Here is a 24,699-nt window from a genome sequence, read left to right on the forward strand (position 1 = left end):
AGAAAAAGGCTCTTCTGCAGGCAACTTTATTCATTTAATATCACCCACTCCACCCTATTATCCTCAATCACCGTGTTGAACTTGTTGTAACAAAAGGCTCATTTTCATCAAAAGAAATTCCCAGAGAGTTTGTTGCTTTAATGAATTTGTATTAATTAAATGTAGTCCAAAGAAAGGTGATTGGAAGTATATATAATAACATTTTAATCAGTTTTTATGCTACAAGGAGCTTTTTTAAAACCCTTCTGTGCTGGTTTGAATTTGTTGTGTACCCCAGAAAAGCCAAGTTCTTTAATCTTCATTCACTATTGCTGGGTGGGATACTTTATATTGTTTTCATGAAATATGAACCTCCCAATTGTGGGTGGTAAGTTTTAATTAGATGGTTTCTGTGGTGATGTGTCTCCACCCATTCAAGGTGGACTGATTACTGGAGCCCTTTAAGAGGAAACCATTTTGGGAAGAGCTTTAGAACTGAGAGAACCCTCACAGCCAGAGGTCTTTGTAGATGCAAAAGGAGAACATCCCTGCGGGAGCAGAGAAGCCTGGAGAGAAAGCTAGCAAATATCGCCCTGTGCCTTTCCAGCTGACAGAGGTGTTCTGGATCCATTGGCCTTTCCTGAATCAAGGTATCTTTATCTGGATGCCTAAATTAGGACATTTTCATGGCCTTAGAACTGTAACTTGTGATTTAATAAATTCCCCTTTTTAAAAGCCATATTGCATTTTAGCAGCTTACAAACTAAAACCCCTCCTTTCTAATGGCCTCTAGTACCTCGTGGCCTCCAGTACTGTGTGAAAGTTATTCCTCCTTCTGGAAAAACAACTTGTTTCTTCAGTAATTCAACCAGAACAGAGAAATAAAAAATACCGTGTGCTAAAAGAAGATCCTCAGTAGAAATTTTGTAGAGGCAAGGCAAACTAACATTAACAAATGAAGCTAATTTAGTCTTAATTTGCATATTTAACTCATCTTAATTACACATGGATTCAGCAAACATTTTAAAAGCTGTAATCAATCTTTCACAGACATGGTTATTTATTTATATGAAATAGCAAAAACTAGGAACCCTGTGAATGATTACTCTAATTTATATGCTAGAGGGACTATTGTAGTAATAATAATGGAGGATATTTTCCTTTAACAATATAAACCTGTAGGGGTAAATACTTTAGTTTCACAAAGTTATTTAAAAAAATACTTGCAGAAAATACAAACGTTATATAAATTACTTTATCAATTTAAAATATTTTAACCTTGTTCAATTAAAAAATCATCTTCATAAAATAATTTTGACATTAATTTTTAAACTTAATTAATATAATAGAAGCTGCATCTGACTGCTAACAAGACAGAGAATGTTCTTCTCACAGATGGTTTCAACTTTCATTCCATTCATTTCTATTCTTTCATAGCACTTTTCATTGGTCATAAAATTTGAAATAAAATTACATAAAGCACAATTGCACAATATAATTCTCTTTAGCTTCAATAAGTTTCATTTAAATAGTTTTTTTAATTCTTAAGTATTTTACTCTAAGAAATTATGTTCTAAAAATACTACAGGAATAATCCAACGAGAAGACAGTACTCTGTATTATAGTGTGAGGGACTGGGAAAGGGGTACGGGGTGCTGAGTGCAGGGGGCATTGTGGACTGAAAAAGCCATTACTCAAAACTTTATTCTGTTCAAGTGTCAGATGGGTGTGAAATCCATTTATAGGGATCCATTTCCTAGAGTTACTCTCCTTCATGTTTCTTCTATAAAATACAAAATCCTGAGAGATCAACTGTTTCTCCTGAATTGCTCAAAAAGTCATAGGTCATATGGTGAAGAAAAGAGTTGGGGAAGGCAAACATATTAAACTGAGGATTAGCCCTATTGTGTGTGTGTGTGCGCGCACACACACACACAGATATTTATTCAAAAATTATGAATAACAAAGAAAATAGGTGTCATTCCTGATATCATAGTGCTTGCAATCTGCGTATTTTGACTTGTGATACTTAATATCTGTTGAGCACTTATGTCCCAGGAAGCAATTTAAAAACTTTACATGGATTAACTCATTCAGTCTTCAAAGTGACCCAATGATATTGATACTATTGTTATTCCTATTAACGGATGTTGAAACTGAAGGTCAGTGTTTTCCAAGGTCACAGTAAACAGTAAAGCCCAAATTCACACCCAAAAAGTGTTACTCTAGAGCCTGTGCTCTTAACGATTACATTATATACGTATATAATATTCAAGTTCATTTAGGTGTTGTGGTGGTTTGAAGCTATATGTAGCCCAGAAAAAAATTGTTCTTAAATTTAATCTATTCCTGTGGCATTGTAGGTAGGATCTTTTGATGACATTACCTCAGCTAAAGCATGACCTAGGATGGGTCTTAATCCTATTACTGGAGTTCTTTATAAATGGATGAAATTCAGACAAAAAAAAGAAATAGAAAACTGCAGGGGATAAGAAGCTGAACCCAAAAGAGAGACCTGGAGATGTTGCCCTGTGCCTTGACATGTGACAAGCTAAGCAGCCCAACATCACTGGCAGCCAGCCCCAGAATGCCACAGTCTTCAGCAAGAAAGCACTGCCTTGATGGCTCCTTGATTTGGACTTTCTTTTCATCTTAAAACCATAAGCTAATAAATTGTTATTATTTAAGTCTTCCCATTTTTGCCAGTTTGAAACCATTATGTGCTGCAGAAAAGCCATGTCCTTTAATCTTTATTCAATATTGTTGGGTGGGACCTTTTTGATTGTTTCCATGGAGATGTGACCCACCCAATTGTGTGTGGTAACTTTTAATTAGATAGTTTCCGTGGAGATGTGTCTCCACCCACTCAAGGTGGGATTGCTTACTGGAGCCTTTTAAGAGGGAACATTTTGGAAAAAGCTTTAGAGCCACCAGAACCAACAGAGCCCACACAGCCAGAAACCATTGGAGATACACAAAGAAAACACACCTGGGGAAGCCGTTGAATAAGCCTAGAGAGAAAGCTAGCAGACATTTTCTCTCTTTCCAGCTAAGAGAGAAACCCCAAATATTATCGGCCTTCTTGAACCAAGGTATCTTTCCTGGGATGATTAATTTGGACATTTTTATAGCCTTGCCTCACTGGGAAATTTTCATGGCCTTAGAACTGTAAACTTGCAATTTAATAAATTCCCTTTTTAAAAAGCCATTCTATTTCTGGTATATCTGCCTTCTAGCAGCTTACAAACTAGAACACATTCATGGTATTTGCTTGAGCATCTCAGGAAATTAAAACAGATATGCACTTAAATATGGTATAATAGAAAATGAAACCTTTTCATTTAAGACTACTTGCATATTAGCTCAAAGTGCATTTATGTAATATGTCCAGATTTTATATACAATATGATAAATACCATGAAATTATGTCATTCTTTATTGAAACCAGTTAATACCCCAATAGCCCACTCCTAGAGTGCTTTACATGTAGGGAATAAAGATACTGCTGGCCCTTAATCCTCCTTGTGATGTTAAAGAGTGAGATTACCATTCTATATCTGAAAACAAAAAGCTGAATTCATTGAATGTGTACGTGGGAAAGTGTTATACAGGTCAGAGACATACTCACTGAGCAAATCCAATTGCTGTTCTTAGATCTATTTTGGGGAGTCTACTTTAGGTTGTGTTGTTTACAGAGATAGGAGATGGTTGATGTCGATATTAAAAGAATAGTTTGTATGTGTTATAGAGGCTTTGTTTGTGCTGGTTACAGAGGTGAAAAAGGGCTGATAGCTCTAGAAACATGTTCACTCAAGTAAAACATTGGCAATTGGCTGACTTTCAAATTATGAATCTGTTGCTATTTGGCTTTTAGGAGAGTGTTCAATGAAAATAGTTGTCATTAATTAATTAGATAGTTTTAAAATCTATTCTGGCTGTTTGCTTATAACCAGGTGTTTAGAACTGTTTCTAGTTGGTTAAACAGGTTTTAACATGGTTCTGGTGTTTGTTACCATGCTATAGAACTATGAATCTTTTCCTGAGAGAGTGATGACTTTTTCTATTGTCAGTGGCTAACAAAAATTAATAAGTAGAGTAAAAAATAGAAAAGAAGATGACAAATGAATCTATAAATGGTAATATCTCTTATACAAACACTATATTGATCACTTTATACAAATTTCTCCATATGTATATAAGGAGTTAAAATATAAGCAACTTGATTGCTTGCCTGCTATGCCGGAGGACCTCGGTTCGATTCCCGGCCCCAGCCCATGTAACAAAAACGGAGAAACAGAATACAATAAAAACAAGAAAATGTTTAAAGATGTTTCCCTTTCTTCCTTCCTTCCTTCCTTCTATCCTTCCTTCCTTCTCTCTGTCTTTCCTTTAAAAAAAAAAAAAAAAAAAAAAATATAAGCAACTTGATATAGTAAGAATTAAGAATTAATAAGTATAAAATACTCAGCATAGTTCTCATATAAATTAGAGATATTACCAACAATTTTCTAATGAACTGAGTTTTAAACACTGTAATTTCACTTTAGCTATCATATCATGCATTCTTCACCACAATAGATCACCTCATAAAAAATTGCAATGAATACAGAAAAGAGCATATAGGATGATTTAATTTATGCAATTAATGAGGTCAAGACATGAGACTGAGGAAAAGTGATTATAGGTGTATAGATTCTTCCATGAAATGCACCGAAGATACTATTTATGTAGCTGTATCTGGGAATGACCTGAGATGGAAGACTGACTTATCATTGTGTAGTCTTTGTATTATTTGACCTTTTTTTTTTTTCTGGCACGGAAGGGCTCCAGAAATCGAACCCCCATCTCTGGTATGGCAGGCTAGAATTCTGCCACTGAGCCACCATTGCATCACCCTGTATTATTTGATTTTTAAAACCATATTATTGGGTGCACGGGTGGTTCACTGGTAGAATACTCACCTTCCATGCGGAAGACCCGGGTTTGATTCCCAGACCATACACCTAAAAAAAAAAAAGAAAGAAAGAAAAGAAAAAAAAAAAACATGTTATTATATTCCTTTCTCAAAATATAGTTAATAAAATTATCTTTCGGGTGTTTTTACCAGAAAGGACATGAAAAAATTTTCTGGTGTGATGTAAATCTTCTATATTTTAATCTGAATAATGGCTAAACAGACATATATAGAGATTAAAAATTCATTGGGCTAAACCTCTAAGATTTGTGCATCATATGGTATGTAAATTATACTTCACTAGAATTAAAGGACATTTTAACACCTCAAAGAGTCATTCTGAAATATATCCTACTTTTGGGAAAAACTCTCAGTTGGGTAGTCTCACTTTATATTTTTAAGTCTATTAAATGTTTTTAAAAGAATATAGACTCAATCGGTTAAAAAATGTGATTATAAGAAGGAAATTTATTAACATTAGCTCTTTAATGATTTTAGTAATGATATGAGTTTTATATACTTAGTTTATTATTTTATTTTAAGCTTAATTATTACAAGTTTTATAATGTTTTTTCTGTCTTGAGTATTGAGCTTTTGATGAATATTGCTTTAATATTTTTTCAACTCTTCATATAGCACTATTGACAGTAGAAAAGCTTTCAATGTTCCAAGGAGCAAGACTAATCTTCATGCATATAGAGTTTATCTCAGTTAGGCTAGGCTAGGTTATGTTATGGTAAAGAACAACTTCTAAAGATATAAATGTTTATATCTTTCTTCTATTTATTCTTTCTTTTCTATCTTTCTTTCTCTATCTTTCTTTTCTCTTCCTTCATTGGTAGGGAGATCTGTTCATTGTACTCCTGTGACCAGGCTGTTCTAGCAGCCAGCATTTTGCATGGTTTCTGCCAGACGGCAAAGAGATTCCTAGATGGTAATGTACCAATAATTAAGTGCTGCAAAAATGGAGATGAGGAAGGGGATTAAGTCATTTCTAGTCACAACTCTTGGCACAGAGCCTATTTCATGGCCCCATGCAACCCATAGAGTAGAACGTTGGAAACTTTTGGCAAATGACACTAGAAATTTGCTTCCACTCTTGCTTCATCTTCTTACACAAAGAGGTATAGATGTAATCTTGAATTAAACACTGCTTATCTATGTAATCATGGGTTAAGTACTTCTATTTTCTTTTTACTAGAATGGTAATTTACAATAGCGCCTGTCTCATAGATTGTGAGGATTAAATGTGATAATGTATATGAATCAATTAACGAAATGCTTTACATGATATATATTCAATACATATAAAGCCACTTCCTCTGTCTGGAATCATTATATCTCTAAATGGCCAAGTCCATGGATTATTATGCTTCTGGGTGAGAACCAAGTTACAGCAAAGGAGTTGGGGAAATAATCCACATTCCAGGTCATGACTGATCAAGACAAAAATAAATATTGGGAAGAAGATCAGCTACGTTTCCAACCATAAGCATATCTGATGAAGGTGGAATTGTTTTTTTCCAATTTTCAGTTGTGAGCTCCATTTAACCCTTTTTATATTTCCACTCATCACTGCTTTTCATGTACCTACCAGAGCTGTCTTGGGTCCTATGGATAGAGGGTTTGATAATACAAACAAGTTTCTCTTGTGGGGCTTCATTGTAGTGGGAAGTCACTAAACAAGGAAACTAAGTTATTTCAGTTAGTGATGAATACTATGAAGGAAACAAGACAGGTGACTTGTTTGTTGATTATTGACACCTGGTGAAACAGTTAAATCCTAGACTCTTGGTGGGTTAATATACTAGAAGCTTAGTTCTCATTCATGGAGTGCCCGGTCAGAAGGTCCTGATTAGTACGTGACTTTTCTCCTAATTCTGAAATCCAGATTCCTTCCATTTTTGTGTTACTCCATATTATCAAATTGCTTGGCCTATAGCCTACAAAAGGGAAGAGAAAACTTTCATAGGGTTGTGTGGGAAATTTTTAAGGAACAGGTGAATTCAACATATTTCACACCTGCCCACATTTTATTGAACTGAATAAATCAGTTTATTAGATCCATGGCCACTCCTTATCTCAGGTCTGGTTGTGCGCCCAAGAGAAAAAGAAAAGAGGTTTCGTAAAATAGTGTTTGCCATGCGTATCAACTGTTAGGTAAGAGATGGGGCAGGAATATTAGTTGTCAGGTATCACTGAAAAGCTGCATTTGAGTTGAAAGGGAAGAAGGATGAGGACGTACATTTATCTACATGGAAGCATCCAAGGTAAAGAAAGCAGCAAGCACAGAGGCAGAAACATGCTAGTTCTATTACAGGAACAGGAAGGGCAGTGTAACCAAGAAGGATTTAGGGATGATTATGATTACTGAATCATTATACGGAGATTCCTTTTCACTTTCTGGTATATTAGAGTAGACAGAAGGAAATACCTGAAGTCTCTGAACTGTAATCTGTCCGGCGCCGTCTCGCTCAGCTTCTGATCCCCGGCCGGCGGAGGGAACAGGAGGGGAGAGAGACAGACGCAGACAAACCGACTCAAGTGACAGACACGGGTTCGAGACACGCTGCCGTTGTGAGCACAGACCTTTACTGGAGCTAAGCTTGCATTCTCTGTAACAGGTTCCGCGTGGGCTAGAATACCCCATGGGGGAGCAACCTCTATGCGGCCGTCAGGTACGGCTCCCTGCGGGTCGTATCCACCCACCCTGTCCGGGTAACCTCTTATATACTGTGCCCAAACCCAATAGGTTAGTGCCACGTATACAGAGGTGATTGGAAGATAGGGTTGGTGGGCGCGTGCGTCATACGCGGAAAACAGGATGCGGGCGCCATCTTGACTCACTCGATGGGCGGGGGAAACTCTAGAGCAGGCCGCAGCGTGTCCACTAGGCCAGACCCGGGAGGCGGCTCTCCACAGTAATCCATCTGCTTTGGTCTCTGATAATGTCTGTGTAACTATGTAGCCTTTATCTTGTGAGTATAAAAACTTTGTGACAGACCCTCACTTGTACCCTCTTATCCTGTTTTTCAATTTTAGAGTCTTATGATCACTAAAGCCAGCCCCTAATATTTATTAATGAAGGGCCTTGAGTCAGGCCAGTACTAACCCACCTCAATTCCAAAACTATATTGCTAGACAGAGCTGGATCTAATCAAAATTGGCCTGCTTGACATGCACAGTTGCTTAAACTTTAACCTATAAGTGACCTATACCTTCTTGTAGTAAAAAATCATGTCCATCATCATATTAAAGCCCCAATTTATTACATATATTCTGTGACTAAGGATGTAATCAATCTGTGCATGCTCAATAATTAGATCATCTCTAACCTCATTATTGTGAGTCATTGTGCTTATTATTATTCTAGAGCCTGGCTGTCTTTTGGTACTATAAAACCATAGGAGTTATTAGAGCTCCAAGAGGCAGACTTTTAGGTTAATAGGCTGATCTCCTGCTTCACACCTAGCAAAAAACTCCTTCTCTCTTTGAAACTCTGGTATGCTGGTTTGAATCTAGTTTGTATCCCAAAAAGCCATGTTTTAATACTGATACAATATTGTTGGATAGAAACTTCTGATTAGAATATCTCCAAGGAGATTTGACACACCCAACTGCAGGTATGATTTCTTGATTAGATGAAGATACAACTCCACCCATTCAAGCTGGGCCTTGATTAGTTTACTGGAGTCCTCCAAAAGGGGAAACATGTCAAAGAAACCTCAGATGCAGACACAGACATAGATGTTTGGAAGAGTCGATATAGATGCTTGGAGATCTAGACAGAATTAGCTCAGGTGCTAAGCAAAGACACAGAAATAGCCAGAATTTGAAGAGAAGAAATCTCCGGCCCTGGCAGATGCCAAGAGATGGCACCCAGTGTTTTGTCCAGGAGCAGCTAAGTGAATGCCCACAGGTGCTTAGAGAGGAAACCACTGGCATCAGAAGCTGGAAGCAAGGGAACCCAGAACAAGGACCAGCAGATGCCACCTACCTTCCCAGATCACCCTTCCTTGAGCCAAGGTATCTTTTTCTGGATGCCATAATTAGGAGTTATTTAAGACTTTAGAACTATAAAATAACTTACTGAATTCTCTTTTTGAAAAAACATTCTGGGCGGGCAGTGGTGGCACAGTGGCAAAGTTCTCACTTGCCATTCTGGAGACCCGGGTTTGATTACCGGTGCCTGCCCATGCCAGAAAAAAAAACAAAAACAAATAAACATTCCATTTCTGGTAAATTGCATTCTAGCAGCTTAACAAACTAATATTCTTGGTGTCTCAGGAATTGCTCATTTGAGGGCATCAGGCTACTTTTGATTGGTAGCAGCAGCATCCTTATAGGAAGTTTTTGGATCGGAGATCAGAGAAACTTGTGTTGGTTGCCCATGCCCATTTGTCTGTGCAGTGAAGCAGTGACAGCCAAATGTACTTTGTGTTTGAGTAGTGGGATTTTTTACCACAGGAGAAGAACTCAAAAATTATGAAACTTTTGTCCCTCCTTGCCATTTAGGGCTGGAGTGGAGTATTGGGTAAGGGGAGAGCAGACTTGGCTTTGAGATGGAAAAATTCTCTCAGGGAAGAGGAGGGAAGAGCTTCTAGGTCTGTCACCTCTGAAATATAAGCAAATGCCTCAGGGGGAGATGTCTGAATCTCTCCAGAGGTTTCTTTTCTATCCTTAGGATTGCTATTCAACCATCCTTTAACCCAGGGACCTGTGCTCTTGGCTCAGAAAGCTGTGATAATGTAGAAATGTGAAAATATTCATCGAGAAAAGTGTGTGAGAAGGTGCTGGGGATTGAATCACATACCCCACAAAAGGCATTTTCAGGTCCTAACCCCTAGTCCTATGAATGTGAATCTTTTCTTGAATAGGCCCTTTGAATGCCCAAATTGAATGAGGGTGGATCTTTTCATACAATATGACTGAAGGCCTTATAGATAAAAGAAATATGGTAGAAAAGCTATAGTAGAAGCAAGAAATTGGAAGTTAATGGCACCTGTAAGGGAAAGGAAAAGATGCCTCCATGTGTATTGGCATGCAATGGAGAAGTGAGAGAGCCCCAGGGACTGCTGGCAGCCAGAATATACTGATCCCAGGAAGAAACAAGCCCCAGCCTCTAAAACTGTGTGCCAGTAGGTCTTCTTTAAAGAATTCTCATCAATAAATTCTTGATTGAGTTAAGCCAACTCATTATATGGTATTTGATCTAGAAGTCAGGAAACTAAAACAGAAGGGAAAATGGTAAAAGATTGAGGTCAGATAGAGAGGGGCCAAAGAATAGACTTTAAACCTGGGCAGGAAATTTGGATGTGATCCTAAGTACAAATGGTAATTTTTTGAATGGCTGTTAACAGGAGCATGGTATGATCTGATTTAGATTGTATGGATGTCTCTAGTGGCTATAAGAGAAATGAATGGGGGATGTGGCAAGAGTGGGAACCAGGAGATGAATGAGGCTCCTGCTATAGGTGCACCTGATAATAATGGCGGAGAAGGGAGCTAAATTTACTGCATGAAGGTTTGGGAGGGAAGATAGAGGGATTCTGATGCCTAGATTTTGTTTGCCTGGGTTTTTTTGTTTGTTTTTGTTTGAGCATCTGGTGATGCCATTTACTTCTAAGAAAAGATTTAGTGAGGGCCAAGATATGGATTGGGTAGGAATGAATTAAAAAGTCTCTTTTATATATGATGCATGTGAGCTGCTGTAAGAGACAGGTGACTAGCAGAAAACAGATGATGCCTGCAGTTAACTCAAATTTAATGAAGGATCTGTTTATTGAGGTGCAGCCGTGGTTAAGGGAACCAGCTGGAGATGATGAAATGCTAGCTTTGATGGGAAGCCATGACAACCGCTAGGTCTGAAGGGATAAGAGAAGCAGAGTGTAACTGGCACACAGTGCAAACTGTAGCTACTAAGGGACCCTCCCAACAGGAGTTGTCGAATTAGGTAAAGGACAAAACCACTGCTAACATCACAATTCAACAGAAAAAGAACAGAAGTAGGTAATATATCTGTTAATTTATCTGCCTTTCTGCTTTTCCATTTCTTCCCTCTGGTTGAATCCACCCGCAGGCTAGAGTCCAGGGTATGCAGTCAGTAGAGAACAAGGCATAGAGCAGGGTAAAGCCACTTGAGGAAAGCATCAGGAGGGGCAAACAAATTGAAACCAATACTGAATCTTCTAGATCTTTTCACTAGGAGCTTTAAACTGGCAGATAGGTATGCAAATTAGGAGCTCAGTGTAAAGGTAAGGATGGTGATGGATGCTGGCTTAGAAGTTATGAGCATTCCAAACTTATATGCCTCTAGAATTAATAGTTAATATTTATTAAATTCTTACTCTGTGCTAGGCACTAGGCCAACCATTTCACATGCACTATTTCACTTAATGCTCAAAACAAACCAAACCTATAGGTTAAATACCATTACCTAATGGTGTGAGGTAGGCAACTAAAGCACCATGAAGAGTAGCATTTTGTTTAAGGTCACACAACTGGAAGGTGGAAGAGCCAGGAATTTAATCCCATTTTTTTCTACCCCCAGGATTAGTGATAGAAACCATTATCGTAGACAGCTTCTCTGTTGGAGAGGACCAGATATTAGAGCAATGGCTTCTTATGTTATATAGTGTTTTTTAAAAAAGACTTTTTCCTCTTTTTCATTTTTCTGCTTCTTTGAAAGAAAACAACTCTGTTAAGAATTATTCAAAGAATATATTCCAAATTTTAATATCCCAGCTTGGGCATTTCTTTTGATTAAGACTCTTTGCAGACTAGCATATTAATATCCTACATATTCCCTCTATGACAGAAAGAATAGATTCAGTTTATCTTGGGAGCAAAGCTGGATAGAAAGGCTTTATTTTTTTTTAATTCATGAAACATTAATCTTCAAGTCAGTTTTGTTATTGCAGCATAAATGTGGTCCATCAGCATTTCTGTTATAAGTCCATATTTCCAGGACTTTTCAAGAGTGCTTCAGAGATTCTACTTGGACTTAAAACTTGGCAATCAGAATTTGAATTGAAAAACTATATTTTCCCTACCAATTAATCACATAGCTTTTAGAATCTCAATTTAGAAGAGGACCAAATGCAAAACTTTAATTAATGCCAAAAAATTTTAATACAAATGTATTAATTACGGTCTTTTTAAACATACTAACACTCACTATGCAAGTATAATATTATGTAACTGTATAAGATAATAGTTCTCAAAATGAACCATAAAAGTTCTTAAGATGGTATATAAAACTAATTGTAATATCTTATACTTTGCCTTTTTGGATTTGTAAGTCATTTATTTCTGCTTTGGGAATGTGCATGATTTGAAGTTCTCAGCATAATTGGTTTAAAGCTATAATAGAATAACATAGATTGGGAGCAGGAGGAAATCCTGAGAGACTGCCAAAATGTTTCTACATATTTTTATGAAATTTAAATTCATGAGGGAAAATTTTGCATTCTGTGAGAAGGAATTAGTAGCATGGATTAATTCTGTAAGTAGATATTAGAAATATAACTTCCTGAACATAATGCCAATAGTAAGAACTAAATAGAGCTCAATTATAAAGACTCTCAGCTTTACTTAATTCAGAAATCGCCCATGGATGACTGATAACAGTGAGAGGTATGATGATGATCCTCTGTCTTTACTCATATTGAGTCTTTTCTGTACTCTCTTCCAGGCACAAATAGTTTAGGACTAAATAAATCAAGGTCATAAAAAGAGAGCTATTTGAGCAAATCTATTCTCTTCTCTAAATTTATTCTACCCGCTCTGGTGTCCTTGCTGTTTCAGACACATACTGACCCAACTCCCACCTTGGGATCTTTGCTCTAGCTTTTCCTTCTACGTGGGATAGTTTCTCTACAGACATCTCCTTGGCCAACCCCCTTGCCTTCATCATTTTTTCTTCAAGACCTACCTTTGGTGTGAGGCCCATTTGGACCACTATACATGATAATGTGATTTGCTCTTAGCACACCAAGCCCCAAAATTCAAGATATTCCTTATGTAACTGAGAAATAGGATTTAAAGGATGATATGATTACTAAATCATTATATGGATATCCCTTTTTAGTTTCTGGTATATTAGAGTAGACATTGGAAAATACCTGAGATCTCTGATCTGTAATCCAGCTGCCTTGTTCTCTGATAATGATGATATAGCCTTTTATCTTGCTCCTTGTGATTATAAAAACCTTGTGACTGACACTCACTTTTACCCAGTTTTTCAACTTTAGAGTCATATGATCCTAAAGACAGTCTCTAATGTTTATTAATGAAGGTCCTTGAGTCAGCCCAGAATGGACCCACCCTGAATCTTCACCTACCTTGATAGACAGAACTAGATCTAACCAAAATGGGCCCAGACCTGACATGCAAAGTGGCTTAAACTTTAACCTGTTAGTGACCTGTACCTCATTATAATACTGAAAATCATGTCCATCATCATATTAAGGCCATCATTTTCTTACATACTAAAGCATGTAATCAATTTGTGCATTCTCAATAATTAAATTAGAGCATCTCTAACCTCATCATCTCAAGCCATTGTGTTCAATATCCTAAAACCTGCCCATCTACCAAAGTGCTGTAAAACCAGTTAATGCATTTTGGGGAGGCAGATTGTCAGGCAGATAGGCATCTGATCTCCTACATCATGCCTAGCAATCAACTTTCTCTCTCTTTGAAACCCTGGTGTCTCAGGAATTGGTCATTTGCACACATTGGGCAGAGAACCCACTGCTTTTGATCAGTACCACTTACCTGACTAATTTTTTTCTTACTTTCACCACATTTATTATTTTACCATGGAGTTTATGCTTATTTTTAATGTCTGTCTCTCCCCACTAGAATGTAAGGTTCATGAGGACAAAGCTGTTTGTTTCTTTTATTCATTGATATAAACTAAGGTCCTAGAAATGTGCCTGACTTTATTAATTGCTCAAAAATATTTGATGAATGTATAGATTGTTGAATGAAATCTGAATATTAAAGTCCTTAGCAATAAACTCTATACTGTATAATCCAGATATGACTGTATAGTCCAGATATAATTTTTCGGTTTTGCCAACAGAATTTGGGTTATTTCTCTAAAATAGCCAAGAATACCCTTTGACTATGGGTGTCAAAATGAAATGTGTTTGAAAAAGTTAGAATGGCTGTAGCCCAAATACCCTTAAAGAGTGGGATAGAAAGATCAAAAGTGATGGTGGAGTTATACAGAGAAGGTAGGGTTTAACAAATGAATATGATTGCTGAATCACTAAATGGATATTTCTTTCAGTCTCCAGTATCTTAGAGTAGCTACAAGTAAAAAACTAAAATTGTGGAACTTTCTGAAATCTGTTCTACAACTAATTGTGCTGTGCTTTGAAATGTATTGCTTTTTTGTATATGTTATTTTTCACAAAAAAGAAAAAAAGTCAATGTGATGATAAAAAAATATTTATTCCTTCTAGTCTTCTATATTCTGGAGCAGCTAGAAGGAAAAATCTGAGATGATGGTATGGTAGCCCATGACAAACTCTTGGGATCTGTCCTGTAACTACTTGTTGAAAGTGCTTTGAAAACTATTGCTTTTTTTCTTTCTTTGCTTTGTATATGTATTATATTATACCAAAAAAAAAAGAAAAAGTTAAAAAAAAATAAGGCCTAAGGGTCACCCCCACAGAACCTCTTTTGTTGCTCAGATATGGCCTCTCTCTGTCTAAGTTGACACAGCAAGCGAACTCACTGCCCTCCCCCTCTATGTGGGACATGACTCCCAGGGGTGTAAAGCTCCCTGGCAACGTGGGACAAAAATCCTGGGATGAGCTGGGACTCAGCATCAAGGGATTGAGGAAACCTTCTCAACCAAAAGGGGGAAGAGAGAAATGCAAAAAAGCAAAGTGTGAGTCACTGAGAGATTTCAAACAGAATCAAGAGGTTATCCTGGAGGTTATTCTCATGCATTACATAGATATCCCTTGTTAGACTTTGTTCTATGTAGAGGGAAGTCTAGAAACTGTGAAGCTGTGTTCCAGTGACCACATTTCTTGAAGATGATTGTATAATGTTATAGCTTTTACAATGCGACTGTGTGCTTTTGTGAAAACCATGTGTCTAATGCTCTTTTTTGTCTAGGGTGTGGACAGATGAGTAAAAAATATCGATAAAAATAAATGATAGGGAAAACAAAAGTTAAAGTAAATTGAGTAGACTGAAATACTACTCAGTGAGAGGGAGGGGTAAGGCATATGGTATGTATGAATTTTTTCCTTTTTCTTTTTTCTTTCTTTTGCTGGAGAGATGCAAATGTTCAAAAAATGATTATGATGATGAATACACAACTATGTGATGATATTGTGAGCCACTGATTGTACACCATATATGGAATGTTTGTATGTCAAGAATGTTTGTACGTTTGTTTAAGTACTGACAATAAAAGTAGTTTTAAAAAAATGAAATGTGTTGTGGGTTCAGTTTTCCCAGATTGCTTAAACTGAAGCTCAGAGATTTGTATAGTTCATTTTAATTTTAGCTATGTTTAGAAAGATGAGTTGAATGGCTAGATATGAAGTATAACTTCCACAGAAATATTTATTTTGAATTAAAAATACCAGTTATAAAAATAATACCAGTTTTCATGTATATTATATACATGGAAAAATTTTAATGCTGAACTGTGATAATCAGGAATTAAAGTTTGATCCTATAACTTAACAAAAAGAAACTCTCACCTCTCACCCCATGGGGGTATGTCTACCTGTAGCAATGGTAGACATCCTGTGCTTAATAAAAGAATAGAAGAGCAGTTTATAAGGGATTTGGTCCTTGGCTTTGAAAGCTATGTAAAAGTAAGGCTTTAGTAGGAATCCACCACATGCTCAGTGGTGAAAAAGCGAAGAGTTGAATTTCAATGCAGATACCAACACTGGTGTCAGATCCACCAGCACAGCCTTGTCTGGTTCTAAATGACAGCTGAAAGCAAAGGCTTAGATATTCTATTGTGAGGATATATTAATTTTATTACTTAAATTAGAAAGTTACTGTATATTTACATGAAATTAATTACCTGTCTATTCCTTTTCACATATCAAATGAAATTTATTTGATTTTCTTTCTGCTCTATCTTCTAGGGTAAATGTGAGCAGTCACTTTATGGTCACATGCATTCTATCAATGATGCCACCTTCAGTCCTAGGGTGAGTTCGGTTTTTCCAATAAATTCTTTTAATGTCTCATCTATGCAGATTTATTTTTTAAGAAGCAGAGTTCCAGGAAAAAAATGGTAAGTAGCAAGGTGAGGAAGAGAACAAATTTAGGAATTGATTATAAACAGAAAAAGTATAGATAATATAACGGTGAAGTTGACCTCAAGTTAGCATAGTGAGGCGGAAGTTTAAAACATATACAAAATCATTCACACAGGTAAACTCACACAGCCACACTCACACAAACACACCATAGGTAGTGGTAAGAGTTTAGAGGAATTCTCCTATTGTGCTTAACTCCACTTATCACATTTTTAAAAGTAGCTTGTCCAGTTTGGATTTCAAGAAACTGTGATGTAGACATAAATTTTAATGTAGAATCATAAAAATGAATTATAATGTTTGAAAGGAAACCTGAAGAAAATAAAACAAAGGAACAGTGATTTCCCCCCCACCCCAGATTAGAACAGAGCAAGCTTAATATGACAGCTTTTCACTTCTTCATAGAAAGATGTCAAATATGTCTTCCTTACTACATACAAACTGATGACATAACATACGTATTTTATTTGCTATTGAAATATTCAGATATAAGGATGGTTTCACCAATGATGAAGATTGCTAAACATTACTTTAAGTTGTCAAGTTAATTGGAGATGTCTTTAAAAGGGTTCAGATAGTGATCTGGAAGAGGTTTAAGTTTATTCCTTCTGAGATGAATGTGATTTAACTAGATAGATGACCTCTCAAGTCTCTTCAAACGATTTAATTATATCTAAATTAAGAGACATTTTAATTTGTCTCTAAGTTCCCAGGAGAGTAAGGATTTAAATTCCATATTTCTCTTCTTCTCTAATTAACTTTAAAAAATCTGGTAGATTACTTACATTTAACTTCAAAATGACAGCATAGTCAAAATTCTCTTGCTACCATGCTGGCATTATTCTTTCAGTAAAAGGAAAAATGCTTACTAAAACTTACATCTATTAAAGGAATGTTGATTGCTCAATGTCACCTCAGCCCAGAGAACACTAATGATGGGTTCCACCGCAATTTTATTTTAACTGATTTGACTTAGTAAGAAATATTCCATTTAATTAACTCTTAGTAAGGAATATTCCATTTAATTGACTCTAGTGAGCCAATTAATTGAAAAGTATTTTATTATGGATTGGTTCTAGATATCAAGTATAATTTTATTTCGAGCAGAGTATGGGGCCATTTAATGCTATGAGTCCATATGATGAAGGATATTTATACTAAAAATCTATTAAGTGGTCTATAGCTTCACATTCTGTAGGAAAATTAAATGGAAGCCAATAGAAAGTAAACTAATATTTGTATGTCAGGCATGTTATTTGGTAAGCAATATCATAGCTGTAAAAGATAAACCATTTAACATTCTAAATAATAAAATTAATACATAACATAAATAGTCAAATTATTTTTACTGAATCAGCGATTAAGGGAAGCATACATTAATTTTGCATATGTCACAGGGAAAGTTGATGTCTAGTGCCAAAAAGCCTAAATAGTTTTTCTTGGCCAACCTTGTTCATATAGAAAGGAGTATTGCAATAACTTTTCCAAATCAACATTGCAAAGCATCATTGAAATTTTTCATTCGTCTCTTTTTTTGCTGCAAATACTAAGTAACTATTAAGAAGGTGGTATTTATTTTATGATGATTGACAACTGAAGTTTTTGGTCCCTTATATCAATGGTTTTGAAAGTTGTCTTTTATTTCACCTACCTACTAAGGAATGTCAGCAAATTGGGAGGCAGCATAGTGGACACTTTCAGGAGTCTCTGGAGGACATGGCATTGTGACAGTTCACATTCAAATAAACCATTAGATAAAGTTGTGATGATAATTCCACTACACAGTGCATATATAACAGACATTTAAATTATTTAGTGTTAGTCTTGCTAATTGTTTCATGCCTTTAGGGACATGCATTCAAGTTGAATTACCAGTTAAAATTCCATTTAGCTATTTAAATAAGCACAGTTTTAGGAAAATGCTAGAATGTTAGATTTGTAAGCAGAAATCACAAATGCAAAATTAAGTGTTATTCTAGCTAGTAACCTAGAATCACAAGTCAGGAAGGGAATTTATAATTAATAATGTTTATTTATGGTCCAAAAAAACTATATAGATTGAATTTTATTTCTCACTGTGTTATAGTATTAGAGCTCTGATGCTTTAATTTCTATTGAGATTAGATTGTTCTACTGGAAGTAGATATTTACTTTTTTAACAGTTTTATTGAAATATAATTTACATGCTATAAAATTCACCCATTTAAAGAGTATCATTCCTGGTTTTTACTAAATTCACAGATAGGTGCAACTATCATCATAATCAAGTTTAAAACATTTTCATCACCTTTAGCTGTCAGCCTTATCCTGTCATTCCCAGCTACAGCCCTAAGCAACCACGAATCTATTTTCTGTCTCTATAGATTTGTCTATTCTGGATAGCTAATCTAAAAGGAATCATACAACAATGGTATTTTGTTGACTGCCTTTTCATTTAGCATAAATTTTCAAGGTCCATTCAAGTTGTAGCATGTATTAGTTCTGCGTTCCTTTTTTTGGCCTTAAAACAATACCCATTATCACAGTTTCCAGGCATCAAGAATAAAAGTACACCTTAGATAAACCTCTCCTCTGGGTATCACAAGGGCAGAGTTAAGATGTCACCTAGGGCTGCATTTTCACCTGAAGTTTGGGGTCCTCTTTCAAGCTCATGTTGTTATTGACAGGATTCTTTTTCCATAGCTATAGAACTCATAGCGGTTTATAGTGGTTTGATGCTTGAAGGCTAGCAAGAACCTCTGAACTCAAGGAAGGCCTTAGCTTTGTTTGAAGGCTCACTTGTTCAGGTCAGGTCAACCCAGGATTATCTCCCTTTGATGAACTCAAAGTTGATTGATTAGGGAATTCACTTAAATATGCAAATTTATTTTAACTTTGTCATATAATATAATTTTGGAAGTGATATCCCATCATATTCACAGACTTAACCATTCTCAAAGTGAAAGAATTGTACACAAAAGAGTGGGTGTCAAAGCCATTTTAGAATTCTGTCTACCATATCCTCTATTGTACTCATCCACTGAAACCCCATTTGTATTCAGCACTTCACTAATGCCAGGCCTCCATGTAGTTGCGGAAAAACACACAAACATGCTGATTGTTCTTACTTAAAATTTTTAGCCACAAATTTAACCACCAATTTCAACTGGGCCAGTAGGGTTTCCAGAAATCCTACTATAATTTAATATTTTTATTTTAAATTTTTATTCAGTAACGTATAAATAATCTAAAAATTTTCCCTTTTAACCACATTCACATATTTAATTCAGTGCTGTTAATTACACTTGCAATGTTATGCTACCATTACTACCATCCATTTCCAAAATTTTGTAGTCAATCCAAAAAGAAAATCTATACAATTTAAGCATTACTCCCCATTCCCTGTTCCAAATCCAGACCCTGGCAACCTATAGTCTAGATACAAACTCTATGAGTTTGCTTATTCTAATAATTTCATATGCATGATATCATACAGTATTTGTCTTTTTGTGTCTGGCTTTTTTAACTCAACTTAATGTCTCCAAGGTTCATCCATATTGTCTCATGAATCAGAACTTCATTCCTTTTTAATGCTGAATAATATCCCATTATGTGTATATAGCACATTTTATTTACCCACTCATTGGTTCATGGACACTTGGGTTGCTTGCAACTTTTGTCAATTGTGGATAATGTCATTATGAACATTATTGTACAAATATTTGAGTTCCTGCTTTCCATTTTTCTGAGTATATAACTAGTAGAGGGACTGCCAGGTCATACAGAAATTCTATACTTAGCTTTCTGAGGAGCTGCCAAATTGTCCTCTATAGTGGCAGCACCATTTTACATTCCCAACAGCAACTAATGAGTGTTCCTGTTTCTCCACCTCCTCTCCAACACTTGTACTTTTCTGGATTTTTTAATCATAGCCATTATAGGGGATGAGAAATGATATCTTATTGTGGTTTTGATTTGCATTTCCCAATAGCTAATAATCTTGAGCTTCTTTTCATGTGCACTTTAGCCATTTGTATATCCTCTTCCGAGAAATATCTTTTCAAGTCTTTCCCACTTTTTATTTCATGGTTTGTCTTTTTATTGTTGTATTGTAGGGTTTCTTTATATATCCTGGATATCAAACTCTTATCAGATGTGTGGTTTCCATAGCTTTTCCCCATTGAAAAAGTTGCTTATTCACTTTCCTGATAAATTTCTTTGATGCACAAAAGTTTTTAATCTTGATGAAGTCTTGTTTATCTATTTTTTTCTTGTGTTGCTTGTGCTTTGGATGTAAAGTATAAGAAGCCATTGCCTACCAAAATATTCTGAAAATGCTTCCCCACATTTTCTTCCAGGAGTTTTATAGTCCTGGTTCTTATATTTAGGTCTTTGATCCATTTTGAGTTAATTTCTGTATTTAATTTAATTTCTGTATTAATTTCTGTATTGGTAAGAGATAAAGGTCTGCACATTCTTTGCATGTGGATCTCCAGTTATCCCAGCATCACTTGTTGAAGACGCTATTCTTTCCTAATTAAGAGGAATTGCCAGCCTGGCCAATAATCAATTGGGCATAGTTGTGAAGGTCTATTTCCATATTCTTAATTCAATTCCACCAGTCAATATATCTATCTTTGTGTTAGTATCATGCTGTTTTGACCACTTTAGCTTTATAGTAACTTTAAAGAGTCAGGAAGTGTGAATCCTCTCAACTTTATGTTTCTCTTTCAAGATGGTTTGACTCTTCAGGGCCCCTTACCCTTCCAAATACATTTGATAATTGACTTTTCCATTTCTGCAAGGTAGTCTATTGGAATTTTAATAAAGATTGCACTGAATCTATAAATAATTTGGGGTAGAACTGATACCTTAATAGTCTTTCAGATTGTGAGCATGGAATGTCTTCCATTTATTTAGATCTCCTTTGATTTCTTTTAGCAAAGTGTTTTGGTTCTGTGTGTATAACACCTTTACATCCTTCACTAAATTTATTTAATATAAATTAAAATTTTTTAATTTTCTATTGTAACTGAATTTTTTTATTGACTTTCTCCTCAGATTGCTCATTATTCATATATAGAAACACTATTGATTTTTGCGTGTTGATCTTGTACTCTGCCACTTTGCTGTATTTGTTCTTGTTTTAGTTTATTAAATGCTTCCAGAATGCAATATACCAGAAATGGAATGTCTTTTTAAAAGAGAATTTATTGAATTACAAATTTATAGTTCTAAGGCCATAAAAATGTCAAAACCAAGGCATCCAGAGAAAGATACCTTGACTCAAGAAAGGCTGATGGGTCCAGAACACCGTTGTCAGCTCCAAGTCACAGCTGCTGATCCTTTGGTTTCTGGTGTCAAAATAGCCTCCCTGGGGACATTTTTATTTTCTGCATCTCCAAATGTTTCTCTCTGTGTTAGTTCTGAAGCTTTTTTCCCAAAATGTTTCCCTCTTAAAGGACTCAAGTAGGTGAATTAAAACCCACCTTGAATGGCTGGAGATACATCTCCATGGAAACTACCTAATCAAAAGATCCCACCCATAATTGAGCGGGTTACATCTCCGTGGAAACAACTTAATAAAAGATCCCATCCAACAATATTGAATTAGGATTTAAAAACATGGCTTTTCTGGGGTACACAGCAGTTTCAAACCATCACAGCTCTAGTAGCTTTGTTATAGATGTTTCAGGACTTTCTATATATAGGTTCATGTCAACTGCAAATTGTGAAAGTTTCACTTCTTTTTTAATTTGGAAGTCTTTTATTTCTTTTACTTGCCTAATTGCTCTGGCTAGAAATTCCAATACAAGGATGAATAATAGTGGTGACAATGGGCTTCCTTGTCTTTTTCCAGATCACAGAGGGAAAGTTTTCAGTCTTTCATCACTGAGTATTTGTTAGCTATGAGTTTTTCATATATGCCCTTCATCATGTTGAGGAAGATTCCTTCTATTCCTAGTTTTCAAAGTGTTTTTATCAAGAATATGTGCAGTACTTGGTCAAATGCCCTTCTGCATCAATTGAGATGATCATGTGGTTTTATACTTCAATTTGTTTATGTGGTAAATTATATTAATTGATAATCTTATGTTTAAATAACCTTGCATGACTGGGACAAATCACACTTGATTGTAGTGTATAATTATTTTAAAGTGCTTTTGGGTTCGATTTGTAAGTATTCTGTTAATGATTTTTTCATTGATATTCAAAAGAGAAATTGTTTGATAATTTTCATTTCTTGTAGTATCTTTATCTAGTTTTGGTATTAGGGTGATTTGGGCTAATATTTTATTTATTTATGTCTTCTTCTTTTTTTTTTTTGTCAATCTGGTGAAAGATCTGTGAATTTTACTACAATGTCCAAAGAACTAAATTTTAGTTTCATTTCAGTGCTCTCTATTGTTTTGTTTTTATTCTCTATTTCATTCTACTCCACCCTTTTTATTTCTTGACTTTTTCTTGCTTTTGGTTTACTTTGCCATGCTTTTCTAGTTCTAAGTGGGCAGTTAAGTCTTTGATTTTAGCTATTTTTCTTTTTAATGTAAGCATTGAGGACTATGAATTTCCAACTCTGCACTGCCTTTCACACATTCCATAAGTTTCGATATGTTGTGTTCTCATTTTCCTGTATTTCAGGATATTAATTGGTTTCCTTTGTAATTTCTTTTTTGACCCACTGATTGTTTAAGGTTATGATATTTAACTTCCATAATTTTGTAGATTTTCCAATTTTTGTATGTTATTGATTTCCAGTTTTATAACATTATGGCCTGAGATGATTCCTTATGTAACTTCAGTCTTTTTAAATGTATTGAGACTTTTTTTGTGACCCAACATGTGGTCTATCCTGTGCAACATGGAGAACAATCCATGTGCACTTGAGAAGAATGTATATCCTGCTATTTTGGAGTACAAAATTCTGCATATGGCTTTTAGGTCTCATTCATTTATCGTATTATTCAAGTTCTCTGTTTTCTTATTGATCTTCTGTCTAGATATTCTATCTATTGATGGCAGTGGTGTATTGAAGTCCCCAACTATTATTGTAGAAGTGTCTATTTCTCCTTCAGTTTTTCCAGTGTTTGCCACATATATTTGGGGGCACCATTGTTAATTGCATAAATATTTATGATTGTTACTTATTCTTGGTGTATTCCCTTTGTGCTAATATTTAATGTCCTTCTTTGTCTAACAACTTTTGACTGAAAGTCTATTTTGTCCAATATTAATATAGTTATACCAGGTCTTGTTTAGTTGTTGTTTGCATGGTATATTTTTTCCATCCTTTCTCTGTCAATCTGTTTACTTTTTTCATTTCAGGGTGAGTCTCTTGTAAACAACATACAGTTAGAGCATGTGTTTTTATCCATTGACAACCAGTGTCTTTTGATTTGGGAGTTTAATCTCTAACATTCACTGTTATTACTATAAAAGCAGTAATTACTTCAACCATTTTGTTCTTTGTTTTTATGCCATTTTTTTGGGAAGCTCTTTATTTTCCTTTATTGAAACCTCTTTTTCTTTATAGTTGACCTTTGTGATATATCTGACTGACCATTTCTCATTTCTGTTTTTGTATATTTTTTAAATACTTTGTTTTTGTCCTCTTATGTTTTTGTCATAATACATCTCAACTTACGTCTATAACCAACTAACTTGTAAAGATACCGACTTAGCACCAATGGCATACATATTCTTTGCTCCCATATCCCTCTGTTTCCCCTCTTTAAGCTGTTTTTGTCCCACATTATCTCTTTGTATTTTGTGATCCATTAACAAGAAATATGCTTCTTTTTCGTTCAATTGCATTCACTTGCATCCTTACACTTATAAGCATTAAAGAGTAGAGTTGTACATTGAGGCTATAATACTGTTGGGTTTTTCATTTACCCTTTTACTGAAATCTTCATTTCTTCACACTACTCCAAGGCCATTCTCTCTTGTCTTTTCAACTGCAGAAGTCCCTTCAGTAATTCTTTTAGAGAAGGTCTTTTGTTGATGTACCCCATCAATGTCTGTTTATATGTGAACATTTGAAACTTTCCTTCATATTTTTTTAGATCAAAACAGGTATGTTTCTATTGGATTACCTGATACAGAGGATAGTGTGGAGTGGTTGGATAGTATGAATGGCAAATGCATACAAATGTATTTTATTTGAAATAAAAATGCTTATACAGCTCAACAGGTCACTTGGAAACACTCTTGCTTGACTTTTACTTTACTGAGCAAAACAAAGCTGAAGCACAATCACCCTTCTTTTTGTCATATATTTGGAGATAGATAGGGAGACGCTACTTGGTCTTTAAAAAACTGACCTTCCTTTAGGGTCTGATCATAAAAGTGTAAACAGTGTAAATGAATCCAACATTACAGCTGTCATATCATATCTATGTCACCTGTGTGCTCTGAGAGCAGACACGCATACTTGCCAATATACCTGGAAAGGGTTGCTATATCACAGTTAGGTAT

At 35.4% G+C, this 24,699-nt stretch overlaps 1 protein-coding gene across 5 annotated transcripts in view; it reads left to right on the plus strand.

The window, feature by feature from the left end:
- Positions 1-24,699, plus strand: part of SPAG16 (sperm associated antigen 16) — a 1,149,776-nt gene that overhangs the window by 793,233 nt on the left and 331,844 nt on the right. For all 5 annotated transcript variants that reach the window (XM_077155025.1, XM_077155020.1, XM_077155022.1 and 2 more), the window contains one exon: positions 16,066-16,131. In XM_077155025.1, coding sequence (XP_077011140.1) covers positions 16,066-16,131 — 66 coding nt within the window. The remainder of the gene's footprint in view (positions 1-16,065; positions 16,132-24,699) is intronic.

Source organism: Tamandua tetradactyla, chromosome 3 (assembly GCF_023851605.1).
Source record: "Tamandua tetradactyla isolate mTamTet1 chromosome 3, mTamTet1.pri, whole genome shotgun sequence".
Taxonomy (NCBI): Eukaryota; Metazoa; Chordata; class Mammalia; order Pilosa; family Myrmecophagidae; genus Tamandua; species Tamandua tetradactyla.